The 18,611-nt window shown below is 45.5% G+C and overlaps 1 protein-coding gene across 5 annotated transcripts in view; it reads right to left on the reverse strand.

The window, feature by feature from the left end:
- Nucleotides 1–18,611, reverse strand: part of UPF2 (UPF2 regulator of nonsense mediated mRNA decay) — a 766,220-nt gene that overhangs the window by 339,483 nt on the left and 408,126 nt on the right. For all 5 annotated transcript variants that reach the window (XM_069627785.1, XM_069627784.1, XM_069627788.1 and 2 more), the window contains exon 12: nt 11,962–12,147. In XM_069627785.1, coding sequence (XP_069483886.1) covers nt 11,962–12,147 — 186 coding nt within the window. The remainder of the gene's footprint in view (nt 1–11,961; nt 12,148–18,611) is intronic.

Raw genomic sequence — 18,611 nt, forward strand, 5'->3', positions numbered from 1 at the left:
ACTCTTGGGACCCACATCCCTCAGCAGCAGAGGTGGCTTCGGTTCGGCCTTAACCACAAGGAGACTCCTCGCCTCCTCTGTCCCTTGGCTTGCTTCAGTACACAGGCCTGGGTTACAGCAGGTTCTTTGCGCTGCATTCAGTCTTAGGAGCACCTGGGAAGACTTTCAACCTCGACACGTCTCTCAGTGCAGCCACGACACAGCAGGGTTTGTGAACATTTGATTGTCTCAGGACTTACAGGTGAAATCTGCTTTCCTCTTGTCCTGGCGACCCTTAAGTGAACACACTTAATCATGAACTGCCAGCCTCGTGCTTTTATGCTATCAGCCGTCCGGTTCCTGCTCCAGCTCCATTCTACTTCTCCCTCATTCTGCAGCCTTTTATGCCTCTCAGGTGAGAAAATTAAGTTCAGGTGTAGACCCGCAGTGTTAATTTCCTGACTGTGGCAAAGGTTGTTAGGACTACTTGCCTGCCCTTCACTTCTACATGACTCCTGAGCCCTCTTCGTCTCAGTCTGTGGCATTATGGGACATGTAGTTCCCATTAGGGTTAGATTTAATTCCCTTAGTATTTTTAGAAGAGGGATTGTCAGTAATAACCTTATTAGATGAAGAAGATACAGCTAAGGCAACATATCCATTATTTCTAGTAGTGCACATTTGGTGTTTTGGAGGGCATTTGATTTTAGGTGGTTCCCTTGATGTAATAAATTCAGATGTTATGAACTTAGAATTTACCATCTCTGACAGGAGGGTGAGATGTAAAAATTACAATAAGCCATACCCTCGTCTGGCAGGATGGTAAGGGAATCCCTTTCAGAGGACAAATACCCTATCTCACCCTGGGCCCTGTCTGCACCCATGTGATCCTCCCGCAGTACACCACCCCCAGGATTGGGACCAGGAAGCGTCTACCCTCTCCCAGCTACCTAAGAGGAGAAAGGCAGGCACCTCACGCAGCATACACCCAAAAAGCATCAACAGACCAGCAAAAAAGCATCCACACCCATTCAATTACCCGCTGGCGCCTACACCCAAACTGGCGCCTGAACAGAGCAGCCGGGTGGTCACAGGACGCAGATGCTGCTCTTCTTCCAGGGAGCTGCCATGATTTCTTCCCTGCGCATGTGCGGTTTGGTCAGTGCTCTCTGGTTGCCAGAGCAGACGCACCAGAGCACACCCTGCCTAGGAGGGAGCTGGTCAGTCCATTGGTTGGCCCAAGGACACTGCCAAAGGCTTAGAAGGCACGGATCCTACAGCAGGGGTCAAGACTTGTATTCCCACCAGTCATGGTGGGGGGTCAAAGCACTGACAAGTGTCTACTTTACATAAGGAAGAAGAGCAGGGTTTCACACATGCACGTCACTGGATTTGGTGCCGATGAGCTGCAGGGGTCAACGGGCTGCTTGTCTTCGACTTTGCTCCAGTCACGATATGAAGAATGGCTGCAGAAGTCCTTTTATCCAAGATCTGGACTAGAAGTTTACCCAGGTACACCAATGGCAAGGATCTGCATAATACCAATGGTAAGGATCTGCATAATTTAAACAATCAGTCGCTATCCCGTAATGGATAACCACTGGCCACCACATCTTCCCAGCAAAAGAATTATAGGCACTGGCACAAAACAGTCTCAGGCCCCACATCCGAACTCGCACACAAATCTCACCTTTGCCCGCAAAAGCAGGAGCTTTGCTTAGGAAAAGGGCATTTCATATATATGGCATTTCCTGACCTGAGAAAGAAGGCCAGAGAACAAGCAAAACCTTGTGAGCAGCCACCTTAGTGTGCTAGCCACTTTTAGTAGTCTTTTGCGGAAAATGCACAAGTAGAAAGTATAAAAACACAGTAGAAAAATATCCGCTGCCACCAGCTCATCTTATGCACATTGTAAAAGTAACCAAAACACCATTACAGAAAAGTTTAAGGATACAATGTATCCTAACCACACTTTACTTTAGAGTGATATGAGCATTTTTAACAATAGAAGGAATGCACTAAGAGACAGTGGCCTCATTACGAGTCCCGCAGTAACCATGCCGGAAAAACTGGCAGGCTACCGTCGGACCCATATTACCATTCCGCCTCCGTGATTCCCGTAATCACTGGGGCATTACGACCCCAGTGACACAGGAATTCCTGAGACGGAATTCTGTAAGTCCCCATTCCCATGGAGTCCCAAAGAACTCCATGTGGATGGGGACAATGGAAACACTGGTTCCGTCTATGATGTAGCCGGTATTTCCATTTGCGCCTGCAGGTGGGCGGCTTTACTCCCGCCAGGTCAGACCTGGCAGTAGCGACACCTCCCGCCTGCAGGACTCTGAATCAGCCGGTCTGGAAAGAACGGTGGCAGCGTTTTTACGGCCACTGTTCTTTCTGGACCGGCAGGGTCATAATGAGGCACAGTGTCTCAGTACGGACAGCCTTATGGGCTGATCAGTTTGCCCATAAGAATGAGCAAAAAGACAAGGGAAGCAAAGCAGGCTTTACTTTCCTGCAAAAGGTATGCTCAGGGGTCCAAACAAAGCAAAAAAAGGATGTCCCATAGAAGTCTCTCGGGGATGTTAGGTATATTTTTCTGAAGTCCAACTGCTGTGGGACTTCCCAAGACGTATCTCTTGGTATTAGGGACCCAACTCTTAATATCGGCCTGTACTACTGTGAGAAACCAGAAGTTCTCACCTGCTAGTGCCTTGGGATCTGTCATCCAGGACACAGCCATCGCATTTGGATCCAGTTCCTGGGGGTGGACAAGTGTGGGAGGATCCCCTGGGTGAGGGGTCTTCAGGGAGTGGGACACCAGATGGTGAGATGCGGTATCCCCTTCCCTGAAACACCTTTACCCCATCCTACCAGGTAGGATAATGAGGAACTCAACCCTCACCACTTTCACAACAAACACTTTCTCACTGACAGGCCGCTATGAGAGAAAACAGACTAACACCCGAGCCGTATACCTGAAATGTTCCAATACAATGGTCAGGCAGCGTCAGGCAATTACTGACCACCACGCAGACCTGACTTCCATTACACTTCCCCACATGTATAAAAGGCGGAGCACAAGAGCACAATCCAAGCGAGGCAAAACACACGCGGAAACAGTAGTTCCAAGATGGCAGTTTAACACGAGGAGAAAGACAGCAAACCTGAAGGGGATCACAAGGAGGAAAGTTCCCTTGACCTTTTTTCGACATGGCACTGTTGCTTTGTTTGCTTGTTGTTTACTTTGTTGTTTCATGAAGCCTCGAGAATAGGAAGGAAACCAGGCTGCGGAATCCTACATTGTGTGTCGGAGGTACCCGTGGCCCTCCAACAACAAAGCAGCATCAGTGAAATCAACACAGCTGGTGAGTTGGGGAGACAGATACAAGACCGGTCTGTTGAAGCCAAGGGTGCAAGGGGCAACATTGTATGGCGAGCGCTGGAACGAACATTGTATGAAACGCATGTGATAACCAACGCGAGTACAGTTGAACTGCACATGAGTGATTGAACTTTGAAACCAAGATATACAATAACTTTAACGGAGTGGTCCGGCACCACTTGGTGCTTAATCGAAGGTCTCTGTAAGGTGTGCAGCTGAGAGTTGACCAAAGTGAAATAGTGGCAAAGGATTGTGAACTGAAGGGATCCTGCAACGTCTTCAATGTTGATACAGTAAAGAAAGTTGATGAAAGTAGATAAAGTTGGTCCGAGCACGATGGAGGGAGATCAATTGAAAGCTTTGTGTTAAAGCCACTTCATGTTACAATAGATATATTGGTCTGAGCCCAGCAGAGGGAGACTGACTGAAGATTTTGTGCTAGAATGGATCCGAATCCGGCAGAGGGGGACCCAATGTGAACATTAACTCGCCTGAGAAATGTGTGCATACGAGAATCCTGAAAGGAACTTTGTTTGTTGCATCGGACCCTCTGAAAGAAGAGACTTTGAATGGCAAAGGGACTTTGGCACAGAAGGCCATGATGTTGGAGTTTTGTACTGCACCCTCGTGCTACAGAAGCCAGAGACTGTGCTAACCTCGAGTGTGCCGCCTTGTCCCATGCTGAAAACATGGGGAAGGGAAGCCTACGGCTTGAATATCCTGACATATCATTTCTTGAACACTTTCCTTTTGCATAACATGGTTTCCCACACTATTTGTATTTAGAGGTAAGGATTGGCAATAGGTTTATTAGTATGGCCCCTTTTATTTTGAAAAGACACCACTAGGACGGAGTCAAGATTATTTGATGGTCGTAGCTTGCTCCCATCTGTAGATTTAGGATTAAATAGGCGTTTTTCAAACCCTATTAAAGTTCAATAAACACCCTTGAACTTTGGTCACTTGTGTCTGTCTTACTGTTGATACCATGCCTTCCTTACACTACACAGGTCGGTAGAGTGGCTGAGCAGCCGGGCTTATTTTAGGAGGGAGTTATGTGAGCTGTAGAGCAGTACAATGAAGTCAGTTCACATAGGTATCCAAAAAAACAATTGTTAGGTTTTGCCCGCGATCCGCACAGGACCTCGGTACAATAAAAAGGCAAATCCCTTCTTGTGGGCGTAGCGCGCATTGGCGGATCAAGGACAGGTATCCTAGCAACGCTCTGACGCAATTACACGTGTCATCCCCATGGCCAACCAATCACGGCGCACAGTCTGGCCACACTGGAAGGTCCTTTCCTCTAACCCACATGATCTCTCTCCGGCGTCTTGCAGCATTATAAAAACTCATGGGAGACCAGAAGAGAGGGTTCTCGCAATAGTCAAATTTCAGAATTCAGTCTACATTTTCTCTGTCTGAGAATCAGGTAATTTCAGGGAATCTGGTATTTAGACAAGTAGTATTATGAATTGCCGGCATGTATTTATATGTAAAGTCTTGGTGTGAGGGGCTTGAGATGAGAACGGGCTAAGTTCATTATGGGTATGATTGACCAGGTCTATATAACTAGGCTGCCAAAGGCAGAGGAAAAATGTATGTGTTTCTTATGAGGAAAATAAATGAAGCGCTTATGAAAGGTAAGCAGAGGATGGATAACCGCAATGATTTTTTTCAAGGGGTCACTGTTACAAAAAGACCTACATGGCATGTAGTCATAATTTAAAACTAGAGCAAATGCCTTCCATCTTTCCCTCCAGTCAGCATTTGTTGATTGGGCAAGCTCTTGCTAGCCATAGACCATGCGGACCCGACGAGAATAATTCCAGGAATGCTTAAGGCCACCCTGCCCAAAAGGTCTTTAACGAAAACACACCCACCATTTGCCTGCAGCCCACCAGACTCAGACATTCCAAGGCGATCCGATGTAGGTGTTTTACATTTGATCCCTCTACCATTAGTGGAAAGTCAAACCCAGAAATGGACAGCACCCCACCCCACAAAACCACCATGTAAACTGATCTCATGGCACCTGGGATCCTGCAGTATATCCCCAGTTAGGTACTGCGCAGAGGGTTCTCATAGACCAATCGCCTTTCTTACACCTTTTCAATAACCAAAAGGAGATTATTTTATCCATCGACCAGCTGCGATTGGCCATAGTCAATATATTAAGTGTGTTAAAGTGTTGTATGAACAAAATCACCAATCAGAACCCTTGCAAAGTATAAATAAAAAAGTGGCCTAACAGTTTAGCAGGCTGCAGTGCTGCAAAGAACCAGCATCAGAGGCAGAATGGAAAGAGTGGGAAGTGAACATTCCAAGTTACACAGTCTCAAGCCTTTCAGGTCTTCAAATGGTAAAAGGTTTGTGTGCGCATGTGAGGAGCGGTGGCATCAAGGTTTGTGATCTAGGGAGAGGAATGCCTAATGGTGCGTGCATTAAGTCAGAATATCAAACTATACGACTCCATTCATAAGTAGTGATCCCACAATGCAAAAATAAAGGAATCCAAGCTGGATGGCAAAGTTTAATTCAAATATTTGATACCTTGACTAGTAGCACAAGTAATGAGTAAAATTAATCGTCCAAAAATTGCTTTGACCTCTGAGGGTCCGCAATGCGTGGCAGACATCTTTTGGATTATTGTTCAAAATATGCCATTTTATTCAATTATAAATACTAACAAACGCCTCACTATCCCTACTCTGATGAGGATTTCCCGGTCTATCAAAACTAGAGGGAAACACTAACAGGATGTCTGGGCCTCACACAACATCAAATACACAAAGAAAATATATTTCAATTCAAATAACATCAACATGATAGTCACAGTCTCGTTTGATAACCTCTAAGTAACCTAGGTGAACTCTCCTTCCTCGGGATTCAAAGTAAACTCTGCTTCAATGTTCAACAAAAAGAAAAAAGGAAATCCATGTATATAAATACAGTCTCAATTCAGTTCTTGATGTATTAAATGCCAAAATAAGTTTTGTTAACCAAAGTTCCAAAACACAAAAGCTTCTCCTCTTGGTGATAAGACTTTCCACTTGAACAAAACAGCATCAAGGTTATACCCAGCCATGATGCTATGCCACAACTTCCAGTTGTCCAAGAAGAATTATCACAATGCAAAGGAAATACAACTTCTGTAAATGTTAGTGAAACAGAGCTCTTAATCATAGTAGGTATCCGTCAGGATGACTTCACAGCACTTCTACAACTTCAACTGCTCGAGGATTTACTATGAGGACGTACTCCTTGCACTTGATTTGTGCTAGTGAAGTCTCAAATCTACTAACAATCAAACACCACTGCAGCTTCAGTACTCTGCAACTTAGTACAGTTTTGGATTACGATAAGATTCACTTTCATGTACTTCAACACCTTCAAGTAGGTAAGGCACTCTTCCTCTGAATATCCCTTGTCCAAAGGGGCAGCCTCTTTGCCCATCTGCAATCAGCAACAACCTAGACTTGCCTTTAGGAAACACTTCTCTTTCTCCCATTGCCATTGGCAATGTAGGTTGCATCACCTCCGAAGAATGTTAATCAGTAGCATGTTTGCCTTCCCCAATCTTGCCTTTATCCCTCTGTCTGTTAGCCAGAATAATTACCCAGAAGCTTTAGTGCCACTTTTGGCTTCAGGTAATGCTTGCACACTTGTATCTTCGGCAATGCTGAAGTTCTAATTGGTTCACAGTATTGTTTAAACAGTTGTCTGGCTTTGGAAAAGGCTGGTTTCGGTCTCAATAGTGGGAATACCTGGTTCACTCTTGGCTTGGGGCAATGCTTGATCTCTCCAACTTCAAATAACAAGATTTCAACACTTGACTTCTGTTTGTAAGCAATTGTTGACTGTGTTAATAAAGCTTCAGAGGTCACTCTTTCTCTGAGAATTGTAATTAGTGTAAGGAAGGCATGGTATCAAACAGTGAAGACAGACACAAGGGATCATAGTTCAAGGGTGTTTATTGAACTTCAATGGGTTGATAGAACGCCCATCTAAACCTAAATCTAAGGATGGGTAGTGGAGCCTGTCAAAATAAAGAGCCTATACTAATAAACCAGTTGCAGCAATAATCCAGATGGATATTAATTCCACAGGTATCTAAACCTTGGATTTGGGTCACCAGAATTATTCAGTCACGCTGTACCAGGCACGTTACGCTATCTTCATCCATTCTCTGGGTTAATCTGATTAGAGTGTGAAAAGTGACCTGTAACTAATATGTTAGCAGGTGTCATATTCTGTACTGAATTCTGCATTTATTAATATTTGCAGCCAAGAGGATGGATATTACCAGGGTTACCATGACTCATTTTGACTTATGGAGGCCACTATTCAAGGAAGAATGCATACTTCACAATTTATCTGTACCTAGTGCATATCGGTAGCGCCTTGAGGATGACCCATTGGTCGAAACACGTGTCGACAGTAGATGTTCAGTACTTTAATAATTTTTGCAATGAACATATTGAATAGCAAGTGAATGGACATTTGTTAAGCCTTTGCTTTAATATAGAAGTCTGGAGTCATTGCGCAGACTAAACACATTTTTGGGTTTTATACTATTAAACCTATTGCCAATCCTTACTTCTAAATACAAAATGGAGTGGGATAACAATGTATGCAAAAGAAAAGTATTCAAGAAATATGTCAGGATAGGTGAGCAGTTGGCTTCCCTTCCCCACGTTTTCAGCTCGGAACAAGGTAGCACGTGCTGGCTTCGCACACACTGACTTCTTGGCAACGAGGTAATAGTTCAAATCTCTCTCACAATGACAGACTCTTATGCCAGAGGGCCTGATCTAAAACAAAAAGTTCAGTTCCTTGGTTAGGGTTTCACATTCCCAAGTTCAAGACTGGTCTCCCTCCTTCGAATTCAGACCACAGGTCCCCCTTGCCCAGGCTCAGACCCCTTTTCTATGATGTTCACAATTTGGTCTCGCTCATCTGGGCTCCGACCACAGATCCCCTCTGCCGTGCTCGGATCCCTTTCTCGATATTCGAATCGAAGACTTTCGAATGTGCGATGGGTTTTGCTTAAACAGTCGCAGGGCCATGTTCATTCCTTTACACAATTGTACTTTACATCAAACTTCTACTTTCATTTCTCTTGACAGGCTAAAGTACAGAGACCTTCGATTGAGCACATTCATGGTGCCAAACCACTGTCAATGGTATTGTATCCTTCCATTTAAGTTCAAACATTCACCAGCAATTTAGCTTTACTCGCGTCTTACATCACACTTGTTTAACAATGTTTATTCGTTTTACAATGTTGCCGCTTGAAACCTTTACTTCAACACAGACCGGTCTGGCCTCAGTCCCCACCAACTCACCAGCTGTGTTGTGCTCTGTAGTTTTTGTTATTGGAGCCAAGGACGTTACCAAGGCGTCTGCAAGCCCCTCCCCGTATCGGGCAGGTATGCGGGACGGCCCTCGATATCTCCAAAACAATGCAGGATTCTTCAGCCTGGTTTCCTAGTCTTACACTTTCTGCCTTTAAGGTTTCTTGAAAGTTAACAGCTTCCAGCTGAAAAGGTCAAGGGCACTGCCCTTCTGGCAAACCTCTCGTGCCTTGCTGTCTTTCTCCTCTTGTTCAGCTGCAGACTCGAAACTGCTGTACCTTCGTGTGCTTTGCCTCGCCCAGACTCTGCTCTCGTGCTCCGCCTTTTATCCGTGTGGGAAAGTATAATGGAAGTCAGTTGTGAGTATTTGTCGTTAATTGCCTGACCATGGTATAGTGACAGGTCAGTTACACAGCTTGGGTGCTAGTGTTATCTCCCAGAGCAGGCTGTCCATGTAAAAATAATTCTTGGGAGGATAGTTCAGGAGCAACATGCTCACCCTGGAAACAAGACGACACAAGTTCGATTCCCGGGTCCGCGCTTAGAAACCTCTGGGTATTAAGTGCGTTATAAATAACCTATCATGTCATACCAAAAGTGTTCGTGCAGGAAAGGGGGGATGAGTTTTGAAATATCCTATCAAGTAGGATGGGGAAAAAGTGTTACAGGGAGAGTGATGCTGTGTCTCACCATCCCTTACCCCACTCCCACAACACCCCTCACCCAGGTGATCCTACCACACTGGTCCACCCTTCAGGAAATGGATCCAAAAGCGATGGCTGTGTCCTGGCCACCTGGATGACCGATCCTGCGGATCAGTGGGCGAGACACCTTCTGGTTTCTCATACTAGGCAAATGCAACCACTTCTCCATAGATTTTAGAACTTTTAACGGTTTAGTAATTGCGTTCTGTAGCGTTTGCTCCTTACACGAGCAAAAGAGAAATACCCAATGACACGCAGGTGCTACATTTCAAGTGTCCCATTGTTAAAGACTTCAACTAACAACTTCACCTCGCTTCTACTCTTACACAAGTGATTATTAAGCTGGTTACTGTTGCCGGAAGTGCTTGTGCAAGGAATCAGAATGCCAGGTCTGACTCACCGGCTTCTGTATTCCTTTCTCCTTGTGTTGCACAACTTCTGGCTTCACTTGGAACCCACACCCTTCCTCACTGAAGGCGTCCCCGGTCCAGCCACTCAATTAAGGAGACTCTCTTGCTCCACAACAGCTTCTCGCCTCGGTCTATGACATGTTCCGTACACGGCAATCAGGCTCACATGGGGAAAGAGCCTTCCTGCAGGTCTTCTTCTGCGCAGCCTCTGCATACCATAGTCTGGGGGGACAGGACCCTTATAAGATAAGCAGGTGAAATCTTCTGCATCACAATCCCGACATCCCTTTGGTTCACCCACTTCTGTCTGGATTGCCAACACGGTGCCTCCTTTCTGCTTCTGCTACCACTGCATACACTACAGCCATAGTTCCAGCTCATAACTGCCTGCACCTGAGGGGGCCTTTTAAGCCTCTCCGCTTCCCTCAGGTGTGGGCAATCAGGCTTAATTGCCTGACTACTACTACAGCATGACTCTTTAGTCCTCTTCCCAGTATTTATGGGATTATTGTACTTGTAGTCCCCAACAACAAAGTTAGACTTTCTGACTTGGCTGTTTGGCAAATAGCCATTCAAAGTGTGGGTTCATGGGGGAAATTAAACAGGGGGCAGGGGGGTGAGATCCAGTCCTCCTGGCCTGTTCCCACCCATGTGATCCTACCGCAGTACACCACTCCCAGGGTTGGGATCAGGAAGCGTCTGCCTTTGCCTGGCCACATGAGAAGGGTCCCAGGCCAGGTTCCTGGGAGGAATCATTACTGAGTCATCACAACTCTTAGAGGTGAAATACACCAACTGATATAGGATATGATATGGCATTTGTAACACGCCTATACACAAGTGTTTCAACTGGTGTAATGTATCATGTATGTATATAATAAGATCTACTGATCTTGCATTCAATGTAATGTAAACTAAATTATATGAGTAAAGCAGAGCACTGCACGGGAATCAGATGCTCCATGGATAGCCGCGTCCATACTCTGAGCTTGCTCCATTCTTTAGTGCAGCACACCCATTATAGTTGGGCAAGTTACCGAAATGCAGATCTCTTGCCAGCAATCAGTCAGTGACATATCAAAACATGCAGCACTCTGCACATAAAAACTGAAGATCGATTTACAGTGCTTGTCTAGCGAATATGCATGCAATGGTACTGCAGCGTTTAACATATCCAAGTTCAACAAATAATTTTCCTGCAACTGTAATGGTCTTATTTCGGCCCACCTAAAATGCATGAAGGTAATGTGCAGTTTAACATGTAAATGCATAGCCCGCAAGTGCCATCTGTTGCTCTAGAAATAGTCTTGTCTTTACATGCTGCTGCCTCCACGTTTTACCAAGGCATTCCCATTTTGGTTAGTCTATTACCACACCCAAATGTAGCTATTATGCCAGCAACCAACAATTAACTGACATGACATGCAAATAACTGCAAAATATTTAACGCTACCGGACTAATCTCTACCAACATAATAGTAATTTTTCTGCAATCGTTATGCAGCTCATTACGGAATGTCGTTCTCTTGCAATATAATGCTCTATGATCTGCCAAAATCACAGACAAAGTTCTTAGAGACCATTACAGTGGCAGCATAGCGTCATACAAAGGTTACATGACATACATTGAAACAGACTGGACAGAATCAGTGCCTCAACTTCCTAGCCATTTCCTTGGTTGTTTACATTCCCTATGCCAGGCGTCAGTAACCTGTGGCTCTCCAGATGTTTTGGACCAGCACACCCCTGAATCCCTCATCCTTGGCTATGATGGATAGGGCTGATGGGAGGTGTGCTTCCCTATGCTGTGCTACTTATAACCCCTGTGCAGTCTTTTCCACAGCTCTTAGGGTGTCTTCCTTCTTATATTCACTGCACCATTGGCTCTGTGGCTCTCTCAATCCTAGGTGGGCTGCACTGTTTGTGCTTCTCACACACCCCTATACTGTTGTCTCCCAGACACCGGGCTTAGTCTCAGCTCTGGTGCAGTCTTTCATTCCTCAAACTACACACATCAAAATACAAACAAGAAATATTAAAGTGTGACCTCAATGGCAATCAATTTGACAAAATATGCCATATATTTTCAAACGCTGGCTGTAAGCACTAGACTTTACCAGTGTTACCTTTTCGGTGGTGACCTTTGAAAGATCCTTATACAGAAGCTTTCGAATGTACTCTTGTAAAGGTGGGCGCTTCTTCCTGATCGTTTTCTCTGCAGGAGGAGGATTACAATAATAGTAGGCATTCTCCACCATTGTGATGTAGCGTGCATCTAGGTGCATGGCTTGCTTCTTACGCATCATTTGTTCCTGCAAAATAACAGTTCACAAGGGCTGTGAAAACATTTCATTTGAAACGGTTAAACATTCTACTAGATCAGCTCTGTATAGTATTATGATAGCGCAATGCCCTACCTCCAAAGTGCTGTGTAGTGCTTGACAGAGGAACTTTATTTTTTTAACCGTATTATGTGAAAAATGAAGGTTTTTAGAGAGCACAATTTGGTCGTTGGGGTCTGGTTGAGAGTAATTCACAGCAAATATGCAACAGCAAATATGCAATGTTCAGGAGGGTAGGAAAAGGCGGTCATAGAACCTCAGTATAAAGTTTCTGTACACTACATTGCACATTTCTAAAATCTGAGGTAGATGGTGAATTGTCCCAGACTTGCAGTTTTCGGATTAGTGTGTTAAGGTTAGAACTAAGGCTGGACTAAACTTTGTCTTTTAACAGATATTCACACATAATTTGGCTTTGGCTTCAGCTGAACTGAGTTCTTCCAGTTAAACCATACTACAGCAAAACATATCAGAGGCAAAGATGGAGGATGTATGATGTTTCCCCGAAAGCCCTGTTCCCATAGCACGGTTTTGGCACTATGGGAAACATCCTTCCCTTTGAGCTCCTCTTCCTGGCCTATCCCAATGAGGGGATGGGGGGAGGCGGGAGGACACCTGTGCAACCCCGGGTCTCTCCCATCATCCCTGCAGACTCGGTCGTGTGTTCAGCGGGGAACACTCTAGACGCCTGACCCCGCCGTCCCGTTCCCAACTCTAAAAACAGATTCAAAATATCAATGTGACAAACATTACTTACCCAATAATCATTTTTCTTTTATGGTATCGGTTTATAATTCCAAGCTTTGCATAGGCTGCCATCTAGTGGTTAGTGCAAAGTACATCTAGTTTTTGGTTTCAAATTTGAAAAGGGGCATCTATAGGGGCAATCCTGTGACATTATACCTATTCTACGTGTACATGGACCCATGGTCCTTCAAGCGTTGAAATCTTCAGATTGCTTTTTTGCAGCCATTGGGTTGGGGACAAAACACAGTTTGAGTTAAGGACTTTATCCAAAGCCAAAATCAAAGACAATTGGACTGCAACCTCAAAGAAACCAGGAATTAAACATCTTTCAACATCTAGCAGACAGAGGTTTGGGAGCGGATCCAGAACTGGCATAAGGAGTACAGTGGAGAGAATGGGGTGTGGAATGGTGGGGGGAGGAATATACCACATTTTACCCATAGGCATTATACAATGCCTTATACTCCACTAAAATTCTAACATTGCTCGACTGTTCTCCTCTTTGCACAACGCAAACGCACCCTTTAGTTCCCTTGGAATGTCACGCACTGTGTGTGCAATAAGTCCCTCCCAAAGGACCATACAGAAAGTAGACGCCAGTCAAGCACCCCACTATGGATTTCTCACTAATTCAGAAATGCACGCAAGTAAGGCATACTAGCATGGGAAAGTGTTAATAGATGAATACACATCGGCCTTATGCTTTGTCGAATCCTTATCTAGTGAGAGTCCCAATGACCTAGGAGAGGCGACTCAAGACCGGGAGTCCAGACCAGGTTTGCTGAAAGATTAGTGAGTTAACTATCTCCGTGAAAGAATTAACCAAGTGTCCTTAAGCTATATTCATCTTTGAGTTGCATTGTGCCCTCTTACTTTGAGTGGTGTTTCCCCCTTCTGAATAATAATAAGTGTTGGTACTGTTTTTATCATTGCTTAACTGAATGAGTGTAAAGGCTTCCCAATAGGTTTTACCTACTTTGAATAACATTGTGTTCTTCTTAAAGTGTAACTGGGTTTTGCTCCCCCGGATCTGCTTTATACAGACCTAAAACAGTCTAGTAGTGAATACTTGTTTTACGAGTTGCTTGAAGCCCCTCTTAAAAGTATATGGTTACTTACCTTGAATAGCTGCTGCTCGTCTAAACTTACTGCTTAGATCATTTCCAAAATAGTCACAGGATCAATTACCTACCTTGAAATACACTATCTTTCTTAAAGTGTAATAGAGTGTTGTTTTCCCTGGTTTGCAAAGTGCATTCTAAAATATTTATTGATATGATACATGATATTGTATGTATAGCACGCCCATACACAAGTGTTTCAGGGTGCAACATGGCGTGTTCATACTTATACTTTCTGGAGGGGCATCAAGCTACTCAATGTTATCAGTTTATTTACTAGCTCTGAACTGAGTTCTGAAAAGTAATGCTGAACGAGTATATTTGCAACAGGGTTGGTTTATTATGTGATTTCATAACCGAGTGTCACTGCATGACTGGCAGGGTCACTACCCTTGAATTACTGACTGTATTCTAAAAGTACATCTAACCTGGTTTTACTCCCCAGGAATAGCTGAGTGCATTCTGAATGTGTTGTAGGTTTGACTCGCCATGAACTGCCGATTGCTATTCTTAATAAGGTTATAACTTTGGGTAGTATCCCCCCCCCCCCCCCCCAAGTATTGAGTTGGTTTTTATTATTGTGTTTATATGATATGTGATGGTACTCAGTTCCCCAAGAATTATCTGGACCTACTTGTATTTAAATAAACCCTTTATTTTTACAAAACAACGCGTTTCATTGGACCATATATATGGTACAATTTCTTTGTACCAAGCTACAGCTCACTCTCCCTCCTAAGAAAAGCCTGCTCTGTCCATGCTACCAACATTCTCAAGTGGTACAGTCTTGTACTAAGAGTGGAGCTTATGTACAGTCTCCGATGTATGGTTTTATGAAGCCCTTAGGTAGACTTTAGAAAAACTGCCCTAACAATCCTCAACCACTCCCTAACATCGGGCACCTTCCAGGAAGCCTTAAAAACTTCCTACGTCAAACCCCTCCTAAGAATAAAAAATGACTCGACCCACTCTTACCCCAGAACTATCGGCCCATCTCAAACACCTGCTTCATGGCCCAACTCATGGATCACACTGCATACAAGCAGCTCTGCCTTTTCACTGAAGCAAACCCTCTCCTGGATCCTGCCCAATCTGGCTTCAGACTGCTCTGAGGAATGGAGTCGTCCCTTGTGTGCGTCTGGGACGACCTAAAAAGAACAGGGGATGCAGAAGGCTCCGCTGTACTCTTCCTCCTTGACCTCTCTGCAACCTTCGATACCATCGACCACACCATCCTCCTAGACAGGCTACAGATTAGGAATCAAAGACACTGCCCTCTCTTGGATCTCCTCTTTCATCTCTAATCACTCACAAATCATGCTCCTCCACCAGTTCACCTCCACCTCAAGACTAGTAACTAAAGAGGTCCCACAAGGAGCATCCCCATCTCCCCTCATGAACATCTAAACCCACTCCCAGCAATCATCTGCTCCCACAATCTTACCTGCTACAACTACGCAGACTACACCCAGGTCCTACTTAAAATACCTAAATCACAAGGTTCCAAACACCCAGATGTGTCATGCCTCATATTGACTACTGGATGGTGACCAACCACCTCAACCTCAATCCTGGGAAAACAGAAATCCTAGTCTGTGGGGAAAAAAAGCAATCCTTCTGCAAACTATTCCCTGGCCACAATCCCTAGTTCACCGACCCCTCCGCCCCCTTCGGCCCCCACCGGCAACCTCCACCCCGGTGAAAAACCTTGGGTGCACAATGAACACAGATTTATCCCTCTCCCAACACATCAACACACATCCAGAACCTGTTTGTTCCATCTATGCATTCTGTATGGGAGGATTGGTTCAAGAGGCCCCCCCTCCCCTGCATCCTCTCCCCCTGGTGAAGTCCATGGCTCGCCAGGGGTCCCCCCTGCCAGCAGGGCCCAGGTGGTGGGTGGGCCACTGGCTGAAGACGTTGACCAAACCTGCTGAATTTAGCTAGGCCCTGGAAACCATTTTGTGAAATAAAGATGGTTTGAGCCCTGTGCACCGCAGCGCAGCCCCCACCCTTGGAGAGTTTCAATTATCCCTGTGGCCGCAGCTCCCTGGCAGATCCGCTGAGAGCCCGTTCCCACGAACAGACGGACATGAGCTAGTGTTGGATACCAACACTAACATTTCACCTTCCGCAGTGTATCGCTGTTTCCAGTATAACCCGACCAGCAGGGCCGGGGTGGAAAAGAACTATAAAATGGTCCCCTGACAAAAGCAGAGTCCCCAAATACTAATGAGCAAACCACCTGTGATGAAACTTTTCTCTCCACGACCTCTCCGACTAAAAACCTGTAACCTCCATAAAAATGGCAGAATGTGTGCTTATATGATATTAGGGATGAAGCACCCACATCCCTGTAGCTATGCGCAAACAGTAAAAGTGTCCCGGGGTTTTTTTCATGTTCTGTGTTTTACCAAGAAGCCTGCACCCCAAGGTCCCATCCCATAACTGAACTAATGCTGCTAGAGTGCAAGGGAAGACAAATGCAACCCTATTGGGAGCTCACGTAAGGGGTGCATGAAAATGCACCATATGTATGCCCAAGCTCACCATGTGTCACTGCCGTCAGTCTTATTGGCGGGTTGTTCCTGCGCGCTCCACCAACCTTACTACTACCTCACTTACCGCACATGTATAGACATGTAAAAAAATGTTGTGGTTGTTAAATACTTAGCGTATAAGTAATGTGTTGGAATTGGCCATATGAAAGGTACTAACAATGTCAAAAACGTGAGCTATGAAAAGACTCAATGAGGATTGTATATTATGTGAATGTTTAGGTCTCTTCCACCTAAATCTGCAACGCACGAGGAAAATACCTTTGTGAGCACATGCAAGGCCATTCCCCCTTCCCCCCAGTGAAGCCTGCCAGACGAAAAAGCAGAGGCCTGTGCTGCTCTGCTCCACCCCCCCCAATTCGGCTGGAGCCGCTTCAAACATTCACATTCCCCCCGCAGCACCCAAGGCCACGGCCTGCCACCTGAATTATTTACAACCCAGCAGTAAACCCCGGCCTAAAAACACAGATCCAAAGGCGCCCTTTCTTAGGCTCCACGACCCACCGGCTCACCTTATGTTAATGGCCCCTGTAAAATTAGGACACCCAATATTATGGCAACACTACAGGAACACATCCATAATGACTTCTAACGAGACATGATAACGCGGACCGCCTGTCCCATGCCCTGAGACCCAACCTCGCGACCTATGATACCCGGTCAACAGGATGATGGTAACCATGTATTTATGTATCGCCAAAAGACCCCACTCTAGGTGCATTCCTCCTGTGTTGCATTAACCTGTAGAATAACCTATTGGAAGATTTACCAGGGAAGATAATATTGCAATGTTGAATGACTGCGGTGTGCGTGGCCCTAGGGCGGAAAGCCAGGAAAGACATTCATCACTGACACTGGTCACGGCTGGCACAACAACACTGTCCGGATGAGCCCAGCTGACCTGCCAGGCCCAGCCCAACCCACGAGGGTAACCAGTGACGTCCTCCAGCCATGGCAAACCACATCGCAGCAACACCTATAGTTAGTCGTCATCACCCAATCTCCACTAACTTGTGCCCCCTATAGCATGTAGGTTCTTATGACGCATTCTGTAAATATATACGCCTGTCTTTGCTATTGTCAGACAGAGCGCTCTCTGAGTTTGCAGAGTTCTTTGCATGCCCTATTCTGATTGATAAACTCCCATTTAAGCTCACCCGCACTTGTCCTGGCCTTATTCCCATCCTGGGAGAGTCCATTATTGTCTCTCATTGTGGGGAGGATCGTGCTATCTGGGGGACGCTCGCCTTCAATTCTCAGGCGTATCTTCCCATATCTCGCCTAGCCTCATGGTTTCTCTGCCATCATCTCAATCATCCTCTCCCGCTTAGACTACGCAAACTACCTTTACCTAGGCGCACCAGTGTTTCAGCTAAAGAAACTGGTAAGAATCCAAAACGCTGCAGCCTACCTCCTAGAGAACACATCAGCCCTACACTAAGAGGCCTCCACTGGCTCCCTAATGGTCAATGCACTACCTTTAAAGCCATGTGCATCACTCCCTGGACCATCCACAAAACTGGCTTGGCATTCCTCCAACACAAACTCACTTGCTACCATCCCTCAAGGACACCAACATCTGGCACAGCACCCGTCCTAGTGGACCCAAAAGACAACTTCACCAGACTGGGCGGATTCTCCTTCTCTGTCCAAGGGACGACCATCTGGAACACCCCTCTCATGCACATCCCCAGCACTGCGGGAGTAGACGAACCCACCTGACACCCCAAGAATTGCAAGGAAGGCAACCCTGGGGGAAAGGGGAAGTGGAAAAAAAAAAACTGGTCTCTGCTCGCTGCTCTGACACCCTGCTCTCTGCTGGATGACTCTGACCTGCAAATAAATATACAGATGTTATTGCATCACAATTATATTCTCCTCCTGCCCTTACAAGTGTGAACCTCCCTTAATCTATACATGTACAGCCTTTGCCTCGAGCTGAAAGGGTCTTGGAAAAACCTTGGTGCGGTCTTTTGTTCGTTTTACAGTATTCTTTAACATTTACTGT

The sequence above is a fragment of the Ambystoma mexicanum genome, chromosome 12 (assembly GCF_040938575.1).
Source record: "Ambystoma mexicanum isolate Mex_15411 chromosome 12, UKY_AmexF1_1, whole genome shotgun sequence".
Taxonomy (NCBI): Eukaryota; Metazoa; Chordata; class Amphibia; order Caudata; family Ambystomatidae; genus Ambystoma; species Ambystoma mexicanum.